This window comes from Meles meles, chromosome 5 (assembly GCF_922984935.1).
Source record: "Meles meles chromosome 5, mMelMel3.1 paternal haplotype, whole genome shotgun sequence".
NCBI classification, from domain to species: domain Eukaryota; kingdom Metazoa; phylum Chordata; class Mammalia; order Carnivora; family Mustelidae; genus Meles; species Meles meles.
The window spans coordinates 104,845,016-104,871,792 of NC_060070.1; the positions used below are offsets into that span (position 1 = coordinate 104,845,016).

At 38.9% G+C, this 26,777-nt stretch overlaps 2 protein-coding genes across 15 annotated transcripts in view; one reads left to right on the forward strand and one right to left on the reverse strand.

The window, feature by feature from the left end:
• DST (dystonin) overlaps positions 1–372 on the reverse strand; it is a 480,329-nt gene extending 479,957 nt beyond the window's left edge. For 10 of the 12 annotated variants that reach the window (XM_046005408.1, XM_046005389.1, XM_046005387.1 and 7 more), the window contains exon 1: positions 83–372. In XM_046005408.1, the coding sequence (XP_045861364.1) occupies positions 83–263 (181 nt within the window). In that variant the 5' untranslated portion in view covers positions 264–372. The remainder of the gene's footprint in view (positions 1–82) is intronic. The other 2 variants (XM_046005404.1, XM_046005403.1) reach the window with 1 other exon arrangement.
• A 538-nt stretch (positions 373–910) lies between these two features.
• The window catches only part of BEND6 (BEN domain containing 6), a 49,311-nt gene continuing 23,444 nt past the window's right edge, over positions 911–26,777 (forward strand). Inside the window, exons 1-4 of one of the 3 annotated variants that reach the window (XM_046005421.1) lie at positions 911–1,134; positions 19,545–19,764; positions 22,883–22,918; positions 24,980–25,157. In XM_046005421.1, the coding sequence (XP_045861377.1) occupies positions 19,645–19,764; positions 22,883–22,918; positions 24,980–25,157 (334 nt within the window). In that variant the 5' untranslated portion in view covers positions 911–1,134; positions 19,545–19,644. The remainder of the gene's footprint in view (positions 1,135–19,544; positions 19,765–22,882; positions 22,919–24,979; positions 25,158–26,777) is intronic. The other 2 variants (XM_046005423.1, XM_046005424.1) reach the window with 2 other exon arrangements.

A 26,777-nucleotide genomic window follows, 5' to 3' on the forward strand; every position in this document is an offset into this window, starting at 1 on the left:
GCGGACCCGAGCTCCAATTCACTCTCCAAATTGGCTTAAATGTGCCTCTTAGCCCGAAGAAATTCGTCGCGGCGTGTCTTACCTCGGCTCCTTGAACGACCCGAAAAGACCGATTTCATCGGATGCCTCCCTTTCTGGAGCCTGCGGTGCCAGCAGCAAAAGAAGACGATGGTGGCGATGGTGCCCAGCAGAAGCAACAAGAGGAAGAGGGCACATTGGATGCTGTAGGGTCTCAGCAAGACGAGGAAAGCCGCGGCGATCATGGTGCGGGCGAGGCGGGGGCGGCGAGGCGGCGGGGCTGGAGGGCGGCGGCACAGGCACCCGTGCCGGGCGCACCACGAAGCGGCGGGCACGGGCGAGCGCGGCTCAGCGCGTCATGCCCGGCGCTCGCGGCCCCGCGACCAGCCCAATGGCTGCGCACCCCGCGCCAGCCGCGCTATGCGAGTGATCCAGGGCTGCGGGGAGCGCTTGCCATGACTCAGCAGACGGCGATGAGGCAGGGACTTGGCGGCGGGGAGTCTCTCCCCTCCCTCCCCAGGCGCCCCCGCCCCCGTCCGTGCGCAGCCCCCGGGCGCAGCACCGCCAGGGACGCGGCGGGCTGGGAGGAGCAGCACTGCCGCTGTGGCCACCCGGGTCCCGCGCATCGTCTCGCGGCCGCCGCCGGCCTCGGCATCCCAGAAGCCGAGCGCACGTGGGTCGGGGCGGGGACGCGGCGCCCCGGCTGCAGCGGCGGCGGCCCGCGGGGGGCGGGAATGGGGCGCCGCGGCGGGGGCTCGCCTGATGACATCACGGCCGGGCTGCGGCAACGCGGGCGCGCGGACATGGCTGCGGCGGCTTCGGCGGCGGCCGCGGGCTGCGCCCGGGCCTGAGTGCCCAGCGCCCTCCCGCAGGGCCGCCCGCCAGTCCGCGCGGTCCGCGGGTGCACAGACCCGGCGCCTCTCTGCTCCCGGACACCCGGGGCTTCCACCTATCCAGCCTCCCCGGGCCGAATTGCTGGGGAGCTCGGCGACAGGGGGCGCCAAGGAGCCAGGGGGGAAACCGTGAGGCGCTGGCGGGAGCCTGCAGGCGGTGCTACCCCACCTCCCACCTCCCCGCGCCCCGCCCCGAGGTTGGGGCTTTGGAGGATGCAGCCGGGTGAGCTATTGCTTGCGGGGGGTTCCTCGCACGCTGAAGCGTGAACACCGGGAAGGGCCTTCCCTGGGAATTGGGGTTTTCCAGGCACGGGAGGCCCACCCTCTCCAAGCCCCTATAAAGGGGGAGCACTCCCTCAGGAGAACGCTCCGGTCTGCAGACGTGAACTGTTACACCCCCAAACTAGGTGCTATTTCTCAGCCGAGAAATGGGCACTTTGGATCCTCCTGCATCCATGCGTTCGTTTACTGTCAAACCTTGACTCATTCAGTGCGTTTGAAGAGACAGGCAATTTCAGATTGAGAGAACGGGCAGATAAAAGAAGTTGGAGATTGGCTTTTAAATATTTTGAGGAGAAGTATTTTAGGGAGTGTGAGGAAATAATGACCTGCCACGCTCAAAACGCACACATTCCCTCCTGCCCCCTTTTTTCCTCATGACCAGCAAAAAGTATATTGTTGATGGCCGGGGGATTTTACAGTGGTCTCTGGTGCGGTGCCAACGCAGAAGGTGTGGCGGGCGCGCTGCAGTGTGCCTTTCTGCGGACAGCCACTGCCACCTGGCCCGGAAGACGCTGCGGCTGCAGTCTGCGGCATCTTTTGGCCTTGGCGGGCCGGGTACTTGTACCGCGTTATGCAGCTCCCTAGGCAATGCAGGCATTTCCTGGCGGGGAAGGATGGGAGGCGGGGACGGACGGCTGTTTTTTGCTTATTTTGTTTTATTTACTCGCATGAGGCAACTGCAATTATAGTGGCATAAAGTAACACATTATTGCATTTGTGTAGTTTCTAATAACTCCTGAGGGGGACTCTTACTTTGGAATATTTAAGACACTGAAGAAATTGTCATAAAAAGTGACGTGTAAAATTCTGAAAAGCATTTAAAGGATAGATGACAATACTTAAGTTGTATTTGCTTGTAAGATCTCAAAATCAGTACTGTTTTCTAACTATACAAAATCAACTGTGCAATTCTGCATAAAAGCTTAACCCATTGATGTTTTCAAGGCCTTGAACATATCACCATGTGTAGGCATTAAAGGAAACTCAAAAAGACATTGCCTAATGCCTTTCCTAAATGCCAGGTTCGTAAACATGGAAAACCATGGATGAAATTTTCTTATGTACCAGTTGTTTCCTAAAGCAAAGTAAACATTCACGTTGTTGACATGTTGCATCACATTCAGTGTTTTGGTTTGACGATGCAAGGATCTTGCTTGCAGATGCTGTATAAGGTGAGAATGTTGAATGCCAGAAAAGTGGCTGTGCTACAGGTCAGGATAGGCTTCCTAGGCGCCTGGCACTCGGGGTCTGCCAGGTAGCACTGCACCATGTTCACACTGCTCAAAGGTCTCCTGCTACCGCAGCCCACTGCAGTGAGAGACTGTATTCCTGTCCATTGTGCAGGAGTATTGAAGAGAATACTGAGAGTCTGCAGTGTGTGGCACATCGGGAAAGGAAGAATTCTTTACTGCATTGACTCCCAAGGGCCTGTAGAAAATTTTAAAACAACAAAATGGAATTAACCTTCTGCAACCATTGGCAGAAATAACTAAGAGAATTTAAGAAGGTCACTTTTACTTTATACTTCCCACAGACTAAAATTTGCAAGTGAGCTAACATGGCCTAAATATCCTTGAAAGGTGTCTAAGATCACAAACACAGCATAGTAACAAATTTGCTCCAAACTCTGCATTTTTAACAACAAAAAGCAACCAAATAGCAATTATGGTTTTCTGAGCTATTATTTTAGCACAATTGTTATCATCCTGTGTCTTGCTGCAGCCATTTATAAGTTTCAAGTACACACAAGAACATCATTTATCTCTCTTGGCAGGCAAATGCCTTAACTGCCGTGCAGTAGGATTATAGATATTTCTTTTTAACAGCATTCGTATTTGTTCTTTAATCAGTTATTTCAAGGATACTAATAATAAGGAAACCAAATCATTGAAAGAATTTAGTGTTTGGGTTCCATTGCCATTTTTTGATTTGTTGCTCATTCCCATCTCCAATTAATGGCATGTTATTAATTGCTTCTGTGTGTTTATGTGATGCGAATGCTTGTGGAATTTAATAAATATTAAATCAGCCAATCAATCCTTTTTTGGAAGTTAATTTAGTGGAATTCATATATTTTCTTTCTGCTAGGTTTGCATTACAAAAAATAATTGACATTGTATCAAAGTCACAAATTAAGTTTTGGCAGTCAGCATGGAGGTGGAAGGTCCTTGATCAAATGTTTCATATGAAGAAATGAACAATCAAGATGGAAAAGTATAGATAATTTTTTGACTTTTTATGCTAGTGAGTTAGCACTGTCACCCAAGGGAAGACAAAAGAGTTGATAAAAATTGTTGAGTGTTTGGTATCAGGTATGTAGCAGATGATCTCTCATGCAGCCCTTCTTCCCTTTGGCTTCTCAAGCAAATTGAGAATACACAAGAAGAACCAAAAGGCACTAGGATACTACTTCTTTTTTTTTTTTAAGATATTTTTTATTTAATTGACAGAGAGAGAGAGAAAGAGAGGTCACTAGTAGGCAGAAAGACAGGCAGGGGAGCCGGATGCAGGGCCCTGAGATCATGACCTGAGCCGAAGGCAGAAGCTTTAACCCACTGAGCCACCCAGGTGCCCCCAGGATACTACTTCTTACCTGGAGACCAGAAACCAAAAAGAGACTGACACTGTCCCACCCATGAGAGTTGCAGCTTGACTGAGCAAGAGACAGGACCCTATGTGAGAAGGGGACCTTTCATACATCAGCCCAGCCCCCTAGTGGCTGGAAGGTCCTCTCTGATTTCCCCCATCACTGAGTTATTCACCTGCCAAAGTAAGATGAGTAAGGGGCTTTAATAAAAAGAAAGAAGCTGAGGGGTAGGGGGGATGGGTTGGGTGGCTGGGTTATGGATATTGGGGAGGGTATGTGCTATGTTGAGTGCTTTGAAACCTGTAAACCAGATGATTCACAGCTGTACCCCTGGGGCAAATAGTACATTATACGTTAATAAAAAAGAAAAAGAAAGAAGCTCTGCAGTATTTCCCTAGAGATAAGCAGTTGTGTCACAAATTCCTAATTTATGGGTCAGAAAGAAAAGAAGGCTCCGCCCTAATATGTGTAGAGACCAACTGAGAAAAAAGGAAGAAATGAAGATGACTCAAGCTTTGAGCTAGGGTGGAAGGGCAGTTCTGAAGGAAAAGATGACAAACTGAGTCTTACACCCATTAAAATAGAGTTGTCAGAAGGATATCCATATGAAATTATCCAGCAAAAGCATGGAAATGTGGGTGGAGAGGTCAGAACCAGAGACAGACTGGGAGTCATCAACATGAATTATAGTTGAGGTCACGGATATAGACAAAATGACTGAGGGAGAGAAACTATAGAAAGAATTAGAATCAGACTTTGGAGATGACTTCAATTTGTTCACTGGAGAAGGACAGCAGAAGGCAAGTCTGTGGAAGCCCAAATAGGAAATGTTCCCATTTAGTGGTTTTCTAGAACAGAGGCACAAATGGGAGGTTAAGGCGTGCGAGGACTGAGGACTGGTGACTAGGAGACCTCTGGAAATCTTCCAGAGAACTGATTCATCCTAGTGGGAGAGGCTAAAACCAGACATTAGCGGGTTGAGGAGTAGGAGGTGAAAACAGGAGAGCCTCTGTCCACAGTCTTTAGAGAAAGTTGACTGTAAAATTCTAACTCTAAAAGATAATTTATCTAAAAGGGATGAGTAGAATTGTGATTAAAACCTGAGTAATGGGTTTTCTTTTATTTTTATTTTTTATCAGGATGGGTTACTTAACCAAGTTCACAGGGAACTTGAGAGATGGAACCAACAGTGGTAGAGAAATTAAGAGTTAAAGGAGAGGAGGGCATTCTTCTTATGGTGTAGCTGTTTGTTTTAATATATCCGCAGTCCCCCAGATGGGTTCTTTCTGCTCTCTGGCTGCTTTGACTCTTCAGTTAACACAGACCCTGACTAGTTAGGAAGGTTCCCTGACCATGGTCTCCCCCCCCCCCCACTCACTCTGGCTACAAATCCTCAGACTAGGAGTATGATTTTTAGGGAAAGATAAGGGATACCTAGGAATGTAGCCCAGATTACCTGTAACATTTTATTACAAACATAAATGAAAGTGAGCATATTACCCGACTGGTAATCACACAATGATATTACATTGAAATATTACCCCCTTGAAAACAAATTTTAGGTAAGAATGGCTCCAGCAACAAATTTTTAGAAATAAATCATACTGAGTTTGGACTGATAATCTACTTGTTCCTAGGTAAAGTTTTTTACTCTCAGAACATAAATGGCATAAAAGGAAAATTGGGAGGCATCCGAGGAAATGTGTTGCATGACCTATTTATTCCCAAATCGTTTTTCATAATAATCTGAGACCAAGACCTATGCTAAAAAAGCACGTGTTCTTGTATTGAAAGGTAAAGGAGCCGCATCATCAGGAAGAACCTATGACATCTAATGTAATGTTGGAGGCAGTTTCCAGCCACCAAAATTAGTGGAGTCATCATCTGGGTGGATTGCTATTGTCTTTTGAAAATGTGGTTTCTTGAAGGAAAAATAATTATTATTTGCAAATATTACTTTCAGCAAATCTTTCCTGGGAAAAGACTTTATATTCATTTTACCACAATAAAAACTTTTAAAATAATTTGGAGGTGTCATTGTAAGAGAAAACATCTCAAGTGAATCATTTCTAATTGTTCTTCTAACATTTTAGAAGTTTTAGAGCCTAATTAGAATTCGTTGTCTTATTTGTTGTAGAATCCAGAATAATGCTGTCGGGGTGAGGGGGATATTCTTTTCTGTGAACACTACAGGCTTCTCAAAAAAGTCTACTGAGTCTGAGAGTTTAAAAAAAAAGTCTGTAATTGAATTCATCTACCCTATAATGCTTTGCAGACAGTTTTTGGAAAGTAATCATTTGTTATCCACTAGCAAATAGAATTCATTTATGTAGTTTCTAACATTGAGTGTGGGATTAGTCATGCAGCAAAATACTGAGTCATTTGGCCAGAAAATTTACTCATCGTTGTATGAACTGCCAATGGAAAATTTGAGAGCTGTTCATAAATCAAATTATAAAGCTCTTAGGGTTATAAATCACTAAGCAGCATTGTTCATTATTATTCAGATAGTGTAAAATATTTCCACCATTTCTAAGTAGGGGCAATTTACAAAGCAAGTTTGAAAGCTGAGGTTAGTGCCTTCCAGTTCCACCATAAGGGCTTTAAGCATTTATACATTTTCAAGTGAAAAAATAAAAAAATTAAGGTAGGAGGTTTATAGTGACATTGTCATTGTGTTAACACATTGCCAAATTGTGTTAATGAAAAGATAGCAACATTTAATAGCTAAATTTCCTCCATTTCTTATAATTTTTGTAGCACTTTTGCATTAAATATTGTGTGCAAATGGATTTATATGCTAATTCATTAGCATGCTGGTAGCCTGAAAGAATAATGTCACTAAGACAGCAAAGGTAACAAGTATCCCAAGAAGAACAGAGAACTTCAATAAGTAACTGATGATTAGTAAAAAATATTTCAATAACACACTATTCCAAAGGTTATTGAAATTATCCCAATTTAATGACTTCCTATGGATCCGTAATAAAAAGAAAAGTATATCTTAAAATGTCTTTGTCGATCCCAAAACACTTTTTGGAGTAAAATAGGGAAACACACAGCAAACACACTAACTGAGAATATAGTGGAGTTTGTATTTCAATGAAGAAAGTCAAAAACCTGAAGCCTATTCTTATTGTGCTATCTGCTGCAGGAGTTGTTAACCTGCAATTCATTAAAAGACTTCTAGGGTCCTGAAATTATATATAAAAATGTGGGTCTGTATTGGAGAACATGGGCCATAGTTTTCATCAGGTTCTTAAAGAGTTGTTAAGAACAAAAGAGAGAAAGGGAGAGGATGAAAGAAAGCAAGGAAGGAAGGGAGGAAAGAAAGAAAGAAGGGAGGGAAGGAGAGGGCGAGAAGAGAGAGAACCATATCAGAACCATACAGATCCATACAGATACCAAGACTTCTGCAGTATCAAATGATTCTCTCAATCCATCAACACTAACACCACCTAGGTACCCTCCTTGAAACTGGGAGAAGTGTCTTAGGATAAGCAGAGGAAAACTCTCTACTCTAACCTATAAAATTTCTGGGACATCTCCCAAATGCTGGTGAATGCTTCCCACCCTGAGACTAGCTGAAGATGATGTGCTATGAGTTTCCTGTCCTCTTACAACTTTGAACACTTTAGGAAAGAGACAACTGAGTCCCTAAGGTTAACTTTCATTGAGATGTCTGTTCTAACCCTGAAAAGGAATCCTGTGTTAACTATCTGGGACCACTTCCACAGACTTCTTTCATGGGAAGAAGGGGCTAACTTGATTCTTGAGCTATCTTCAGGCCAGTTAAGCATCCTAATTTATATCTAGATATTTGGATGGATAAACCCATTCTGAGGTAAAACACTGGTACTAAGATTTGAGCTCAGAGTCTACAAGGACTCCATCGTTTTAAGGCTTGAAAGAAAGGCAACAGGACTTAATATTAGGCTCCCCGAAACTACCCCTAGACATCCTGGTGAGTATAGCAATTACTCTTCCTAAATCCTGCCTCAAGCCACAGTCTATGAAGCTTTTCACCATTTATCCTTCTATGGAGACTTGGTAAATGGGGCCTTCGATCCCACCAGGATAATTCCTTTATTTAGTATGGAAAACCGCCTGTACATACCAAGTGCTCAGCTCCATCCACCCGTATCTCTCGCTTCCCACATTTGCCATACATATGAACCCTGAATCCCCAACCACCACATTTTCAGAACACTAGGTCCCAGTGTCTTATCACTGTGATCCCATTCTACCACATCATGAGGCTTGTTTATTTCATCTTGTGACTTTCTCATTCCAGTGGGCAATGAGTTTCCAGTTTCCAGGGGTGTTCTCATTCCAGTGGGCAATGAGTTTCCAGTTTCCAGGGGTGTTCTGATCTCTCAGTTTGGCTTGTTCTATTTCCTCCAAGTTCCCTTCTGACCCTCTAGGCTGTGAAGGATTTAGTGGCACAATATTCACATGTTCCACACAGAAACAGATTTTGAGCTGATGCCATACTGAGTGGTTCAGGCCTCTCTGGCTCTAGTGAGCACCATTCTTTGCACAATTTCATTTTGATGCTATTTGAAATGAGGCAGGAATCCACCTTAAGAAGACACTGGTAAGACTGCCATTAGTGTACCAGACCTCTGTCGGTCTGCTGTCTGTGAGCTGTTGAAGTCTGGTCTTAGTGTCTAGATTAAGGGGCACCACCAGCAGCACCCTGAGAATTGGCTGATAAAATCTTATTCACCTCTCTATCGCCCTCAAACAGCATGGAACAGCTTGTCCTGGGCTTCCTCATTACTGAATGGTTATCCTGAGGTGGACCACCAAGTTGTTTTAGTAGTAGCTAACACGTGCTGAATACCTACTCTCTGCTCAGTTTCTGCTAAATGTTTTTACCTACATTCATTCATTTAATCCTTGCAGCAACCACGGGTAGGTACTACTCATCTCTTTATAGATAAGGACCTTGAGGCTTAGAGATACAGAATTTCCAGCAAGATGGCAAGTGCCTTCACGACTCTCCAGCACTTCGAAAACCATAATTTCTGTTGCATGCTTTTCATTTACACTGCCTCCCTGTCCACTCTAGCCTCACCTCTAAAGGAAATCCTCCCAGTTAGATTTGCTGGGCACCTACCCTGTCTTCGGTCTGTTCTTAGACTAACCAAAACCAGATGAATGAGGGCCAACCAGACATTCCAGCAATGTATCAGCTGTTTCCCAACACACAAGGGATCTGCTCCTCCCCTTTAGCTGGTAAAGGATTTGCCTAGACCACTTTATCCTTCAATGTAGCAAGACTTCTTTTGTTGAAAAATTATAGATCTGTTATTATTTCATTGCCCCATCACTATCATTTGAGTAAATTCAACTCAGCACCTTCAAGAAGCTAAACAAGCTTGGGGGACTAAGCAAAGTATCACTTTGGAAAAAGGCCTCTATCAGAGACCATCTGATTGTCCTTCCTAAAAAGGATAGTTCTTGGGGCATCTGGTTGGCTCAGTCAGGGAAGCATACAACTCAATTTCTCAGGGTCTTAAGTTCAAGCTCCATGTTAGTATGAGCCCACTTAAAAAAAAAAAAATGGATAGCCCTAATAATTTGTCTTTATTTTTTTTAAATAAGACTGACTCTGGGGGCGCCTGGGTGGCTCAGTGGTTAAGCCGCTGCCTTCGGCTCAGGTCATGATCTCAGGGTCCTGGGATCCAGCCCCGCGTCGGGCTCTCTGTTCAGCAGGGAGCCTGCTTCCTTCCCCTCTCTCTGCCTGCCTCTCTGCCTACTTGTGATCTCTCTCTCTGTCAAATAAATAAAAAAATAAATCTTAAAAAAAAAAAAAAAAAAAAAGACTGACTCTGGTTTTCTGATAAAGCATCATAGGCGTCCAGGTCATTTAACTATGTTTCTTAACGCCTCTCCCACCACTGCATCTTGTAAACAACAAGATACACACACATATACAGACACACTACATGTTTGATCTAAGCTTGTATGAGGGGGATCTGAGTCTTTTTCCTTCAGTTACTAATAAAAATACTACTATTAATAAACTAAATACCCTAAGTAAATAAAATAATGAATATGCAACGATATCAACTCATGACGGTGTACTGTTATTATTCACAAATGGGGAAACAGGCACAGAAATGTTATGTGGATAGTAAGTATTAGATTTATGGTTAGGGATCCAGCCAGTTTGATTGATTCTAGGTCCTGTGTTTGTAACCACTTATGTGACCCTGTTTTGTCATCTAATATACTCACAAAAGATTCAGACTAGAAGGCTCTCTCCAGTGACCAACGTAGTGAAAGAACAAACAAACAAAAAAAGGTATTTCACTAATCTTTCAATCCTTTGGTAGGAGGAACAAGTTTAGTCTCCCGGCTCTTTGTGTGAACAGGAGGTACATTTGCCTGGGGTTCTGCCTCCCCTTGGCTGTTTGAGCAATTTCTCTACTATGGAATCATGAATTCACAACCTTGTCCCCAAATGCCACCACCTCTGAGCCCCCTGTTCCTCTCGGTTTTTGACACTCCTGAACCTTGAGTTTGGCTTCCACACTTTGAACTCATTCTACTCATCTATCCTTCCTTGCCTTTAGGTAGCTTTCTAGACTTCACACGAATTAAGTAGATCCATTCCATTTCCTTGGGCTTCTTTCTTCGATCAATGCTTGCATTTTCTCCTAACTAGTTTCCTGGTCCTGACTTGCCCTATGGCTACCCACACCCAGTTGGGCAATACAGGTAACAGGAGATACCCCTTACATTTCCTTCCATCTGCATTATTCTATGAATTTATCAAAGAAAAATACTGTCACTCATAAAGATACATGAATGTATTTTTCTAAAGACCTACATATAGGAGATAGGGAAATAATTTTAAAAATGTGAAATGTAGTTAATCATTGCTTTTTTTTATTTTAATGGTGCGTTAACATGTTCTGAAAGAACATTAGAGTGAGAAAATTATTGGTAGTAGATGAGGGAGCAAACCACTTAAGGTGATTTATTAAGTAAATTATCTGAAATATGTGACTCAGCACATTAATTATGTTTTAAACTCAACTTTTGAGAGCATAAAAGTACAAAAATAATAGAATCTATCTAAATGGTAACCAACTATTTCATTAATATATGATATTAATGTAGGGTATAATGTGGCAAATATTTCAAAGAGAAATTGGTTTCTCCTTTCATGTTATAATTGATCTGATAAAGTAACATTTGAAAGTTGAATCACTCCTGATTTTCATGCATAGGCGTTGATTCTTGCATCAGAATTATTACATTTTGTGGATTTTAGAAATTGGTCTAAAATTTAATGTTCTAGAATATGATTACTTAAAGCAAAAATCATAATGATCTCATCTTGCCCTCAACTTTCAAGATGAATAGAATGTTCTGCATTAATCAAAAAAAATGTGAAATGGAAGATGATTTACATGACTTATAGTTATTCTAAAATTGAACTTTTAATTGACTCTTACTTTCCTTTATGCTTAAGTTGGCATCTGTGTTTCTGATAAATGGGGAAAAGTCACATAACTACCGAGGGTTGGTGGGGGTACGGGGAAGGTAGTAGCAGAAAAACAGCCGAGGAAAAACTACTCACAAAAACTGATATTTCTTAGAGAAGATTTTGGAGGTCCTAGAACCACGGGGAAACTTGACCAGAGTCTCTTTAAGTTTTGCATATACTTTCTTGTGCAAGCTTTCAGACAATTCCACGCATGGTTACAGGATTTTTGTAGACAGTTGGTGGGGATAAATGACATTGTGGAGCAGGTAAAGATTGTCTTCCACCATTCCCAGCCTCTGATTTCTATGCTAATACCTCTCTGCTAAAGAAGTCTTCTTCCTCAATGTATCAAGATGGAAGTAAGCCAGTCACCCTGTCTAAATGAAGATAAGACAAAAGCTGGGTTATTTAGCACCTGACTCTCTCGCCAGGTCAGGAGCAACAGAGAAACTGAGAGAGTGCATCACATGTAGTAAGGGTAAGAATGTTTCATGAAGTTTTGGTTTAGTTTTGTGTGTGTGTTTCCTCGATCAAAATGTAAACTGTATTTCTTACTGTGAACTGCCAGAAATGGTTGAAAACCGCTGACTTATAGTATCCAACCAACCACATATCATGGATGCTCTCATGGCTGTGTTCATGTTTAATTTCACATCCTACAAGTACTATCTAGGGAATTAATGAAATGCTTTCTGCTAGCAAACAATAAAGAGGAGAAGATAATGGTGAATTTTCTACTATTAGAAACTAAGAGGAGTGTTTAAACATTACCAAATTCACAATATCCTTTCTGAATTGGTTAATTGGCAGGTAATATAAACATTGAATCATCTGTTTGTGGATGTTGTAACAAAATATGGGTCTGAAGTCTACTGAAAAGTAGTAATTCTAAAAGAGGTTCGATATGTTCCTGCTGGTTAGTCTTGAAAGAATTGTGTGTTTTTTAAGATCTTGAGATGTGCTCAATAATTAAATCCTATTAGCGATAGAAGATTTTAGTACAGGTAGGGATATTACAAAAACAACATTTTTATAAACTAATTTTCTCCAATTTTATTATTGTGGTAAAAACAAATAACATAAAATTTACCATCTTAACCGTTTTAAGGTGGATAATTTAGAGGCATTAAGTATATTCACATTGTTGTGTGACCATCACCACCATCCACATCCTGAACCCTTTTCATCTTGCAAAACTGAAACTCTAGAACTATTAAACAATAGTTCCCTATTCCCCTTCCCTCCACCCTGGGGTTATCGTCAGCCCCAGTGACCTAGGAGTCTGGCATCTGTCACCATCACTAAATGATACTTGACAGGTCCCTATCAGTTAAATCTGGCAAAATTCAATTTTATCAAATTGTAACAATTTGATATAGGATCTTACCTGCTATATATTATGTCTCTCAATTTCTGTTCTTAATTTATTGTAGTAATGTACAGTGAGGTGAGGCACTGGGGAGAAAGAATTTAAAGTGCCTAGCTTGGGTGCCTGGGTGGATCAGGTCATGATCTCAGGCTCTCAGCTCAGCAGGGAGTCTGCTTCCCACCCCCTCTCTCTGCCTGCCTCTTTGCCTACTTCTGATCTCTCTCTCTCTCTGTCAAATAAATAAATAAAATTTTTAAATATATATATATTATTTATCAAAAATAAATAAATAAAGCACCTGGCTTGCTCCACAGGAAAAGAAATTAAGGTGAAAAAAAGAAAGCAGATGATACAGTTTAAACTCCATTTAAATATGATAACTGAGCCACCATGGGATTCAGCAAAGTACTGCTCATCTGCCTGCTACCTGTTCTTTTATACAGCCTGCAAGCTAAGAATGTTCTTTACATTTTAAATAGTCGAAAAAAATCAATATAAGAACAACATACCACAATATATGAAAATTATATAAAATTAAACTTTCAGTGTCCGTTAAATAGTTTTATTGGAACATAACCACACTTCCATTTTTACATATTGTTATGGCTGCTTTCATGCTATGAGGGCAGAGTTGAGTAGTTGTGACAGAAACCATATGAGACAATCTCATCACTTAGTACCACTGCTCAATACCCCACCAATCACAGTAATGTGTTTACAATAACTTCACGGTGTTTCAGTGCCATGCATATTGTCACACTGTGGCATTTTATTTATTTTTTCATTACTAGTACATGCCAGTCATGTCAAATAACAAAAAAAGATAAAACCATATTTCATGCTCTTAAAGCAAAGTAGACTGTGGCTTATTTTGTTATCACATTAGGTGTTATCAAAGCATTGTGTTTATGATCCAGTGACACTATAGGCACGTTAAAAGAATATAATATGTGTCAGTGTTACCAAACTAAGCACTCATCACAATATTTCCAATTCATAGGACAGCAACTGTCAGAAAAAAATTAGAAAATGCAAAATGAAATATCTCATCCCAGTAGAATTTCTTCCCAAAAATTAGAAATAGGAGTGCCTGGCTGGCTCAGTCAGTGAAGCATGCGACTCTTGGTCTTGGGGACATAAGTTCAGGCCCCACGTTGGCACAGAGCTTACTAAACAAATGAACAAAACCAAGCAAAATGAAATGAAATGAAACTGAGTATGCATACAAAATAAGTTTCTGAGGGGTTCATTTGTTAGCATGCAAGGAAAACCATTAACAGATAGTGAGTTAATTAAATCATGCTTGATTGCAGTAGCTAAAGACATGTACCCAGGAAAAAAATAATAAACTTACTTAGATCATTACACTTTCAGCAAAAACAGTTGCTCAAAGAACTGAGAACATCAGAAACAAAATAATAATCAATTTAAAAACAAGGCAAATGACTTTGAGTTTTTCTTGGTGTTTGATGAGTCTACAGATGCTAATGATACTGCTCAGTTCTTCTTGTTTATTTGGGAGTAATTGCTGAGTTTAGAGGGACTGATAAATTAACCTCTATAAGTAGTCTCTGTGAAGCAACTGTAGGAGAGAATATTTTCAAAGAAGTTGGGAAAACAATGATTGAGTACAACCTGAAGTGGAATCTACTAAGATGTGTTACAGTTGATGGTGGTAAAAATGTGTGTGGAGCAGGAAAGGGGTTAGTCAGACAAATTTACAAAATTTGTGAAAATAAAAGGTGTTTAAAGCCTACTGTTATTCATGTTGTTATTTATCAGCAGGTACATTGCAGAAAACATTTGAACTTATTACATCTTTTTAAAATAGTTTTATTGAATTGTTATGCACATACCATGCAATTCACCCATTTGAAGAGTACAATTCAATATTCCTTTTGTATTTTCAGAGTTGTACAACCATCACCACAATCCAATCTTTTTTAAAGATTTTATTTATTTGACAGAGAGAGACACAGCGAGAGAGGGAACACAAGCTGGGGGAGTGGGAGAGAGAGAAGCAGGCTTCCCTCTGAGCAGGGAGCCCCATTTGGGGCTCCATCCAAGAACCCTGGGATCATGACCTGAGCTGAAGGCAGCCACTTAACGATTGAGCCAGCCAGGCGCCCCCACCACAATCTAATTTTTAAGAAGCATCTTTGTTCCCTCTAAATTAAAAAACATTCTTATATGCATTAGCAATCATACCTCCTACCTCCTCCCCACCCCACCCCCAAAATCTTTTACCCCTAAGAACTCACCAATCTAGTTTCTGTGTCTATAAATTATCTGTCTTTATTCTTGACATTTCATATAAATGGAATCACATAATGTGTGATCTTTTGTGTCTGGTGTCTTTCACTTAGCATGTTTCCAAGGCTCATACATGTTGTAGCATGTATCAGAACTTTATTTCTCATTGCTGAATAATATTTCACTCTAAGGATGCTACATTTTATTTATTCTTCATGAGTTGATAGATATTTGGGTTTTTCTACTTTTTAGCTACTATGAATAACATAGCTATGCACATTTGTTTACAAGTTTTTGCATGGATATGTGTTTTCATTTCTCTTGGGTATATGCTTAGGAGTAGAATTGATGTGCTCCAGGATGATTTAATGTTTAGTTTTTTGGGAAACTGCCAGACTGTTTTTCAAAATGCCCGTACCATTTTACAATACCACCAGCAATGTATAAAGTGTTCCAATGTCCCCGCATCTTTACCAACACTTGTTATTTTCTGTCTTTTTTATGTTATAGCCATCTTGGTGGGTATGAAGTAACATCTCATCATACTTTTTATGAACATTTCTGTAATGATTAATAACATCTTGTCATGTGATTATTGGCTATCTGTGTATCTTCTTTGAAATAATGCCTGTTTAAATCCTTCGCCCACTTAAAAAACTGGGTTGTCTTTTATTATTGCATTGTAAGAGTTCTTTATATATACTCTATACAAGCCTCTTAAGAGATCTATTTTCAAATGTTTTCTTCCATAGTGTGGGTTACCTTTTTTACTTTCTTGATGGTCTCATTTGTGAACACTTTCATTGTCATATTTATAAAATCATTGTCTAACCTAAGATTATAAAATTTACTCCTATGTTTGCTTCTAAGAGTTTATAGTTTTAGTTCTTACATTTGGGTCTATGATCTAAATGTAAATTTTGAAATAATTTGGGCATATAGTGTGAAGTAGGATTTGTTCTTTTGCATATTCAGTTGTTCTAGCACCATTTGCTGCAAAGAATTTTCTTTCTTCACTTACTTGTCTTTGCAACCTTGTAAAAAATCAATTGATCATAAATGTAAAGGTTTATTTCTGGACTCTCAATTCTATTCTAATGATTTTTTTTTAAGATTTTATTTATTTATTTGTCAGAGAGAGAGAGAGAGAGCAAGCACAGGCAGACAGAGTGGTAGGCAGAGGCAGAGGGAGAAGCAGGCTCCCTGCCGAGCAAGGAGCCCGATGTGGGACTTGATCCCAGGACTCTGGGATCATGACCTGCACCAAAGGTAGCTGCTTAACCAACTGAGCCACCCAGGCGTCCCTATTCTAATGGTTTAGATGTCTATCTTTATGCCAGTACCACTGTAGCTTTGGACTAAAATTTAAAATTGGGAAATGTATTAAAAATTCCTTCTTTATTTCAAGATTGTTTTGGCCATCGTTGATGTCTTGCATTTCCATATAAATTTTAAGATCACCTTTCAATTTCTGAAAATATCATTATCTTCACTGAACCAATAGTGCCAATGGTGAACTTCCTTCTTGTGGACTTGACCATCATAAATTCCATGAATTTTTTCAGAAATAGAGGTTGAGTATTCTGACTTGCCCTGTTATACAACATTTCCATAACTTAGCGGTGGTGAAGTTTCACTGCAAATGTGTAAGTTCAGGGCCAAGACTGAAATTTTTGGGAACTTCCCTCAACCACTCTTATGGAATGCTGAGTAGCTTTTGGAACACAGAATGGCTAATGGAAATTAGCTTTTGTAACAGACTTGATAATGTTTCTTAATGAATTCATTAACAATCTACAAGACAAAATTACAAGACAAAACAAGTACTTATATGCAAAAATTACACAGAGGTAAAGTCATTTCAATAACCTTAACTTGTCACTCATAAGTAATGTCTCGGGCTGCTTTATACATTTCTCCTCATGCCAAAAGTTATAACAAGAATTGAGATGTTCTTAAAAAAAAAAAAAAAAAAAGAATTGAGATGTTCATCTCCACTCAAATTTGCACTATATGTGTTTTTCCAGTTCAAACTACAGTTCTAGTATTGTGTTTCAGACATCAATGTAAGTACAAAGAAAATTTATCTATTTCAAAATACATTTAAGGGGCACCTTGATGGCTCAGTCGGTTAAACATCCCACTCTTGGTTTCAGCTCAGGTCATGATCTCATGGGTCATGAGGTTGAGCCCATCATCCTCCTGCACTCTATACTCAGTGGGGAGTCTGTTTGAAGATTTTCTCCCTCTGCCCCCCAAATCCCTCTCCCTTTTTCTCTATCTAAAATAAATAAATAAATCTTAAAAAAATACATTTAACTGTGCAATGAGGAACTTCTTCTTAACCTTTAATTGGAAATAATTAATTGCTGCAATGGAATAGTACACTAAAAAGGTAAATACCAAATGAATTTAATAGAATTCTGTAAAAGTCTACTGAAAGATGAATATCCTCAATTAAAATTATTAACTTATATTGGGAGGTATGAACTTCCTTGGTGATGATTGTGTAATATTGTGAATGTACTAAAAAACCAGTGAACATATACTTAAAATTATTAATATGGTGAATTTTATGTTTTGTGAATTTTATTTCAGTTAAGAAAATTATAAACTCATGGATTAATATCAGTATATGGCAATGCCTGTTGGTGTAAAAGACATTTTCAAATACGGAATACATAAAATCTCATTGCAGGTCACCATTAACAAATGAATACTTGGGAAATATATTTTGATGGCAGAGAAAACTTTGAACTCCAATTAAACAAGATTTTTAAAAATTCTATTCTCATGAACAGAACTGTCTTATAAAAAGTTATATTTGATTATTAATAGTATATTTGCAATTTTATGAATAAAATTTTGTGAAAACTTTTCTTTTTTGCTATATAAGAATTACATAATATCCTCAATTTTGCCTCTTGACCTACAAAGCCTAAAATGTTTACTATATGACCCTTTATAGAAAAACATTTGTTGACCTTACTCTGGGTAGATGGATTAATGATATTGGCTAAGAGTGAAGTTTTTATCTATAGAGTGCTTTTAATTATATATCCCTGATTTAGGATTGTTTATGGCAAACATACCCAAAACCTCTGGGTTTATAACTTCCTTGAAAAGGTCATGTAAGGGGCGCCTGGGTGGCTCAGTTGGTTGGGCAGCTGCCTTCAGCTCAGGTCATGATCCCAGAGTCCTGGGATCGAGTCCCACATCGGGCTCCCTGCTCCACGGGGAGTCTGCTTCTCCCTCTGACCTTCTCCTCTCTCATGCTCTCCCTCAAATAAATAAATAAAATCTTAAAAAAAAAAAAAGAGTAAAAGGTCATGTAAGCTATACAACTCTGAGGTATAAATGGAGATATAAAATGGAGATGTGTTACAACTTAAACACTCCCCACTATGTGAGGTGACCCTCAAACATCATTTAAAGGCCTCACTTATTCTAGACCACAGAGTACCTATGTGCTCTGAAAAGGAAGGACCTACAAAACCAGCAGAATGCCCCAGACCTCTCTCTACTTGACCTGTGCCTCTCGATTGCTTTATCATTAAAATTATTAATAAAGCTTGATGCTAGGTAAAATCCCTTATGTTTGTGAGTCAAATATGATTCACAATTCAGTTCAATTCCATGTGTGAGCTCAAATATTATTCATATATGTGAAAACCAAAGTAAGCTTTCAGAGTCACAACAAATGATTTTGGCAAGACAATACCAAATTATTTCATGCTTGGAGTAAAGAATGGTAAATTTCTCTTAAAGTAGGTAAAAGTACCATATTTTCTAAAAGAATTACTTGGTATGCTTTGGTAAGGAGCTATGTTACCTTCTGCTCAACAGTCTAGATGTTTCTTAAAGTCCCTTTAAGTTCAGCCCCCTTCTGTATTTAAAGTTTTATTATTTATAATTAAATATCTTTTCATAGAAACAAACCAATATATGCGAGTAATAAGGATGTTAAGACCAAATGTACTATATCATCTGTGCATAGCAAAAATTAAATTTGATCACTTCAACCTTACCTAATAATTATTATCTACTTTTCAGGTTTTGAAAAATTATTATCCCTTAAATTTTTTTATGAACTGTATCTTTGCCTTTGAGATATATTTTTCTTCCACTCTTTATGGTAAATTCTTAAATTTACACCAAGAAAATTCTTCCACCTCAAAACTATAGAGTTTTCAGAAAAAAGCAAAACAAACTTCTAAGCAATTCTTACTGATCCCCCTTGGAATATTTTGATCCTAATGAGATCTACTCATATTAATGCCTTTTATAACTCTGATCCTGTGAAATACTGTCTGCATAAATTTATAATGTTTCTATATTGGTTTTTAGACTGCTTATAACTGACTGACAAGAAAAAACTTGTAAAGATGAAAGTTTTTTTCACACCATTTCATTTTATAAGTGACAATTCATTGCATATCAGTCACATCCTAGAAACAAGACATCCTCTTGATGACGATGAAATTGGAAGATTTTGAATCAAATGAAAATGTGCAAAATTTGTCAGCAGGAGAAGGATAGGAAACATTTAGTAAAAGTATTTTACTTGAGTGGCTACTGTCATTATGAATCATTTAGTTGTATATACATTATGTATCCTTTTTTATTTCTGTTTTTAAGGAAAAACATTAATTTTGGGACTACATCAAGAATAGTATCATCTACATGAGCATTCCCTCTTTCTACGATTTCAGAAAATCTTTGAGAACTACTTGAGAAAATGCAGAAGATCTTGCAAACAGATGACATTACCAATACCCAAGCTCTTAGAAAAGGAAAGAGGAAAAGGACAGAGACAATGGACTCAGAGAATGCAAATAGTGACATGGATAAAGGACAGGTTGGTGTTCTGTTACCTCAGTATAACTTTATTATCTAGCTCCAGCATAATTTCATAGTGCTTTTCATAATTTTTTACTTCAGTACTTTCTCTTCTTTTATTAACTCATTGTTCCCTTTAATTCTTAGTTCAGCCAAGGGAATAAAATTTCATTTTGTCTTTATAATGTTGAACAAGTTGAGTTAGAAACATATTCAAAAGACATTTTACCTGCTTCTATTTAAGTATGGCCAATTATGCCATTGTTCAAACTATCACTCATATTCTGGGAAGTGAAAGAAAGCAAACTGTCAGAAACTATTTTTCCTCTCAAAAAGTACTGAATTGAAATATCTACGTCTTCTTTAAGATTTACTGTTTCTCTTCTTTTTTAACACTAGTTTGTGGCCCATGTTCATCACTGGTTTGGTGTGGGCTCCTTTCTTGTTTTTATTTATTTATTCCTTTTTTAAGCTGAATTCCCCACTCCCATTGTCCTCTTATACTTTGGACAACACAATAATATGTATATCCTGTTTCATTTTATTTGTATGTCTTTGCAGTACATATATTTGTGTATGTCTTTGTAATACATGTAGTTTGTTATGTGCATGTATTCTTATTTAATTTTTTAAATACATACTATACATTCTCATAGTTTAAAATATTTTTTAATCTTCTGGGGATGGTGTTTAGAGGAATTCAGGATGGTCTGGCATTTAACACACTATTATAAGGTATTCTAAAATACAGCCCCTAGCAAAACTAGGCAGTCCCAAAACTATGGTAACGGAACTGTTTACCTTTATACCAAGAAGATTGGGAAACTGGCAAAATTTGTGGTGAAGTGTTCTCAGTCCATCTTTAAGGAGTTTATGCTATGAGACTTAAAGTTCTTACAAGGATCTAGGAGTGCCTGGGTGGCTCAGTTGGTTAAACTTCTTTCTGGTGAAAGTTCTCACTCACGTCCCTGTCTCCCATCCACCCTGTTCCCCCCTCCCACCTACACACTATAGGTAACCACAATTATTGCTTCCTTGTTTATCCTTCCAGTGCTTCTTTGTTCAAATAAAACAAATATAAAAATAGGTATTTTTGTCCCCTCTTTTGCACAAAAAAGTAACTTACCAGATATGCTGCTTTGTACTTTGCTTTTTTACTTAATATTTTTTAAGATCTATCACTAGTGTATAAAGAACTTTCTCCTTTTTACAACTCCATATTATTCCACTGTGTCTATGTACCAGTCTTTATTTAGCCAGTCTCCTATGATGGATATGGCTTGTTTCCAGCCTTTTCCTTCTTACCAGTCACAGTGCATTGTACAACTTTATGGATAGATCATTTAGTACATCATTTAGTAGTACATTGGTATCATGATATATACCTCAGTCTGTTTCTGATTTTTCCATCAGCACTGTTTTTAACATCTACTTACATTACTATTATACATCTGATCCATTTTGTCTAACTACTACATAGCACCAGATTTTACTATGGCAGCTCCACAATGTTCAGGATCTCTCTTATCTTGCTGGTCTACCTTACTTAACATGCAACCCCTATCTCTGGGTCTAAACTGACAACTCAAGGGGCATCTGGTGGCTCAGTCGATTAAGCATCTGCCTTTAGCTCAGGTCATGATCCCAAAGTCCTGGGTTCGAGTGTCGCATCAGGTTCCCTCTGTAGGGAGACTGTTTCTCCCTCTCCCTCTAATCCTCTCCCTTGCTCATGTTCTCTCTCTTTCTCCCTCTCTCTCTCAAATAAATAAGTAAAATCTTTTTTTAAGTCCTTTTATATTCAAAGTAATTATTTGTAGATATGTATTGTCATTTTGTTATTTGTTTTGTGTTTATTTCTATAGGTTTATTCTGATCCTTTCTTCTCTTGCTCTCTTTCATGGTTTTTGGCCTGATACACTTGGATTCCTTTCTCTTTATTCTTTACATATCTTCCCAGTTTTTGACTTGTGGCTACCATTAGGTTTGCATAAAATAGTGTCTTCATAGAACAGTCTATAGTAGGTTAATGATTGCTTAATTTTGAAACCATTCCTTACACTTCTCCCTACATTTTAGGTATATAGTGCCATATTCTACATCCTTTCATTTTATGAATAGCTTTTTCTGGTTTTTACAAAAGTACTTACTTATATTGCTTTTGTATTTTTTTACTTTTCATACTCTCATTTGTGGTCTTTCCTTTCCATTCAAAGAGTCTCCTTTAATATTTCTTGTAGGGCTGCATTAGTGGTGATGAGTTACTTTATTTTTTGTTTTTCTGAAAAACTCTTTATCTCTCCTTCTATTCTGTGTAATAGCCTTGTTGGATAGAGTATTCTTGGCTGCAGATTTTTTCCCTTTCAGCACTTTGAATATGTCATGCCACTCCCTCCTGGCCCACAAAGTTTCTGCTGAAAAATCCACTGACAACCTTATGGAGTCTCCCTTGTATGTAATTATCTTTTATTCTCTTGTTGCTTTGAAATATTTTTCTTTATCATTACTTTTTGCCATTTTAATTACTCTGTGTCTTGCTGTGGACCTCCTTGGGTTGAATTAGGGGAGGGGGGCTCTCTCTGTGCCTCTTTCTCCCAGATACCTATATCTTTCCCCAGATTAGGGAAGTTTTAAGCTATTATTTCTTCTTATAAATATTCTGCCCCCTTTTCTCTCTCTTCTTCTTCTGAGATCCTTATAATGAGAATGTTATTATGCTTGATGGAGTCACTGATTTCCCTAAGATTTTTCTCAATTTGCATAATTTTCTTTCCTCTCCTTTGCTCAGCTTGGTTACTTTCCATTACTCTATCTTCCATGTCATTAATTAATTCTTCTGCTTCATCTGGTCTGCTATTTATTCCATCAAAATACTTTTTTAAAGATTTCTTATTTGAGAGAGAGGGAGAAAGAACACATGAGCAGGGGGAGGGACAGAAGGAGAGGGAAAAGCAGACTCCCTGTTGAACAGGAAGTCCAACATGGGGCTTGATCCCAGGACCCTGGCATTATGACCTGAGCCGAAGGAAGACACTTAACCAACTGAGCCACCCAGGTGCCCCAACCATCAAATGTATTTTAAATTTCATTTATTGTGTTCTTTATCTCTGATTGGTTCTTTTTTTATCTCTGTGTTAAAGGTCTCACTGATGTCCTCCACTCTTTTCTCAAGTCCAGTGAGTATCTTTATGATCATTACTTTAAAATATCTATCAGACATATTACTTATATCTGTTTTGCTTAGATATCTTGCTGTGAGTAGGTCCTATTCTTTCATTTGGGACATACTCATCTGTCTCTTCATTTTGTCTAACTCTCTGTGTAAGGAAAGTCAGCTACTTCTCTTGCTTTTAACAATAACAATCTTATGAAGAAGAGGTTCTATAGTGCCCTGCTGTGCCGCGTTCCCTGTTCCCCAGCGCCTAGCATTTCAGGGAGTATGTCTTATGTATGCTGCTTGTGCTCTGCTGTTAAGTCTTGGCCTCTTCTTCCTTCAGTGCAGTTGTCTGAAGAGGCTCTCTGCCAGCAAGGGTCAGGACCACTGCCATCTTCTATAAAGTTCTGGCATTGTGTGGACTCACTGTCCTCACACTAAACTATTTCTATTTCACCAGTTTCCCCAGCACTTACTTGTCTCCTGACCAGGAGAGAGAGAGACGATTTGAATTCTCTAGCTGCTTTTCAAGAACTCTGGAGAGTCTGACTGTTTTCTCTTATCCAGCTGTCTAGATACCAATTTTGGTCATTTCTAATTTATGATCCAGAGAGGCACCATGTTATCCTGGTGTTAATGATGGACATGGGGACTCTTTAGGGAGTTGTTTTGTTTTGCTTTTTTAAAGATTTTACTTATTTATTTGTCAAAGAGAGAGAAAGAGAGCAAGCACCAGCAGGGGGAGCAGCAGGCAAAGGGAGAAGCAGGCTCCCTACTGAGCAAGGAACCCAATGTGGTACTTGATCCCAGGACCCTGGGATCATGACTTGAGCTGAAGGCAGACACTTAACCAACTGAGCCACCCAGGTGGCCCTCTTTACAGAGTTTTTAATAAACTGAGGATCAGGAGCCAACCCTGTTATTCTAGGATTGCTCCTCATTTATCTGGATATTTCTATCATATATCCTTATTCTTGTGACCCATCTCCCCTCCCCCCAAACAGTGGGGTCAGGAAGAGCAAAGACGCTTGAATCTGATTTCCTGCCATCAAACCTCCTTTTTTCCCAGGCTTCTCCTGGCACCAGAATGTCTCTTCCCTTCCTATGCGACAGAAACATTATGTCATACCTTTATCTCTTCTACTCTAAAGTTTATTTATACTCCAGGGCCGACTGAGTGGTTCAGTCAGGTAAGCGTCTGCCTTTGGCTTGGGTCATGATCTCCAGGTCCTGGAATCAAGTCCCAGATTGGGATTCCTTCTCAGCAGGGAGTCTGCTTCTCCTTCTCCCTTTGTCCCTCCCCCCTCCCCCCACACTGGAGCTCCCTCTCTCTCAAATGAATAAATAAAATATTTTTAAATAAATAAATAAAATAAAAATAAAAAAACCTTTATACTCCAGCCTTTTGGCTCTTTATAAATTCCATTCTATACTCCAATTTTCCACATAGATAGAAAGATAGATAGGTACACAAGATTAGTAATTTGAGTAAATCCTTTCCTGTATCAATACAGCCTGGGTTTGCAATCCAAGTGCCTAAGTTTTCAGACTATTGTCTTACTATTGACCTTAAAAATTACTTCTAAAACTAAAAGCAAAGCAGGAATGCTTTGTTCTAAGTGAATCTTCTCTCTCTCTTCTCTGATGCAATAAGTCCCCAAACTTCTCAGTCTCAACAGAGAGGCTGTGAGTGAAAAGCTAGGGGAGAAATGGAGGGTGGAGATGAGTTACAAAGATCTGAATAGCTGTCTGGTTGATTCTTCTGTGTTATACTATTTTGTTCTTCTCTGTTATACTATTTTCTACTTTATATTCTTCTGAAGTTAGACAGAATCCTGATTTCTGCTATGTGACAGATGTGTGCATGAAACTTTGATGTCTTCCATTTTCTGAGCTCCCCTGCAGAGGGGAAGACAAAGCTGAGGCTAGTTCACTAGGTAGGACAACTCTTCATCTGGAGCAAGAAATACCTGGGAGATGAGGGATGTGTAGGTCTGATTAAGTCCCTTCAGCATATAGAACATGGAATAAACCATTAAAGTCACTTTGAACCTTCTTTTGTTGTACCTGCTTTGTATTTTAGAGAGACCCATATTCAGGAAATGCTTTTCTGCCTGGTGAGAGCTCCAGTGAAGATGAAGAGCCTTTAGCAGAACTGTCAAAGGAGGAATTGTGCATGAAAATAAAAAGTCTGAAACAAAAACTAACAAACACCCGGAAAGAAAACAGCCGGCTTCGACAGTCTTTGGTCATGCTTCAAGGTAAACTTTGATAAAATTGATATTTTTAGATAAAAGGAAAAATATATGATGAATGAAAATTATTGCAAATCAGCTGTCAAGAGTGAAAAACCAAATCAGTGCCTTAGAGAAAAAAAATCAAAAACCACATTTTAAGAAAATCTATGATTATATAATTTAACACAGAAGCACTCATCTTTAAGCCCTTAGTTTATGGTTTAGGGAATTTTAGATTATACCTACAAAATATCAAATGTTGTATTCATTTAATAACATTCAATGGCTATTTATTGAGCATTTAATAGGGGTACTCACTGTGGTAGGCCCCAGAGAGAAAAGATTAGTAGATAGAACAAATAAGTTACCGTGTTCATAATGTGCTTATCTTATTCCCCTCTGCTAGGGAAAGTGCTAGAAAATGGGACCTATTATGATACATTATAGAACCAGTGGAAATAAAGATCCTGTACATTGAAGTATAGTTTTGGAGTTGGGAAAAATAGTCTGGGAAAAGAGTCACATTCCACTGGAGACTAATAAAGAAGAAAGATCAATTTATGCAAATTAAAAACCACTTGGTATAGTGTCTTTTTTAGGATCCTATATTGTATTTAAGTGTTTATTTTTCAAAAATTATGTTTTCCATTTGCAGTTAAGCATCATGCACTATTTTGCGCTGCTGAATATTTGGCAATCATGTCTTGTGTTGGGCAGCATTCTGTTGTAAAACAGTAAATACACAGACCATTTTGAAAATAAATCCCTCTGGCTGCTATCTACAAATGAGTACAAATAACACAAGAAAGAAATCAGGGACTCCAACAGTATTGCAGTCATCCAGACTAACATGATGGCAGCCTAGCCCAGGGCAATGGTTATGGAAGTAAAGATGACATTTCCACATAATTATGGACGCAGAAATGATAGGAGACAGGTAGAACATGGTGATAAGCTAGATTTTCATTTTGTGGCAATGACTCATATGCTTTCCTAAGAATATTTATTAGAGTGAAGACTTCATAGTTTTAAGTAGAAGCAGTTAAGGCTAAAATATATTTATTCCAACACCAAACCATTATCTCTTTATTTTTTTCTACTTTAAATATTGAATTTTTGTAACCAATGTTTTGCTTTTTTTTTTTTTTCTGGTGTGGATTTTGTGATTTTTAAACAACAGATCATTCTCATTTTCATACAATCTATTCCAGGACTTAGAGTAAGATGAAAAGCTAGTTTATAAAGTTAGCATAAATTGCTGGTTAAAAGTATTGATTTTTGAGTTACAGGCCTTGGTTTGAATCCCAACTCTGCTTACTGCCTATACAACTGGTGCCATGTCACTTTACTGGGCCCCCAGCCCCAGCTTCAATCCTCTCATCTACAAAATGGGGGGGAGGGGGCGGGGATAAACTATCATGTCCTTGCTGCTGTGATGATTAGAAAAGATCATTGGAAAAAATGCTTCACCCAAAGCACATGACAGGTATTCAATAATGGTATTTATTATTGTTACTGTCTCTGCTTTTATCAACACCAAAATTATTACACCAATTTTTGTTATACATTTAGATGAGAAAATTCTGAGTGTGAGTAGCAAATGAGTTTCAATAGTACGTGGAAAGAATCAGTATGACAAGCTTC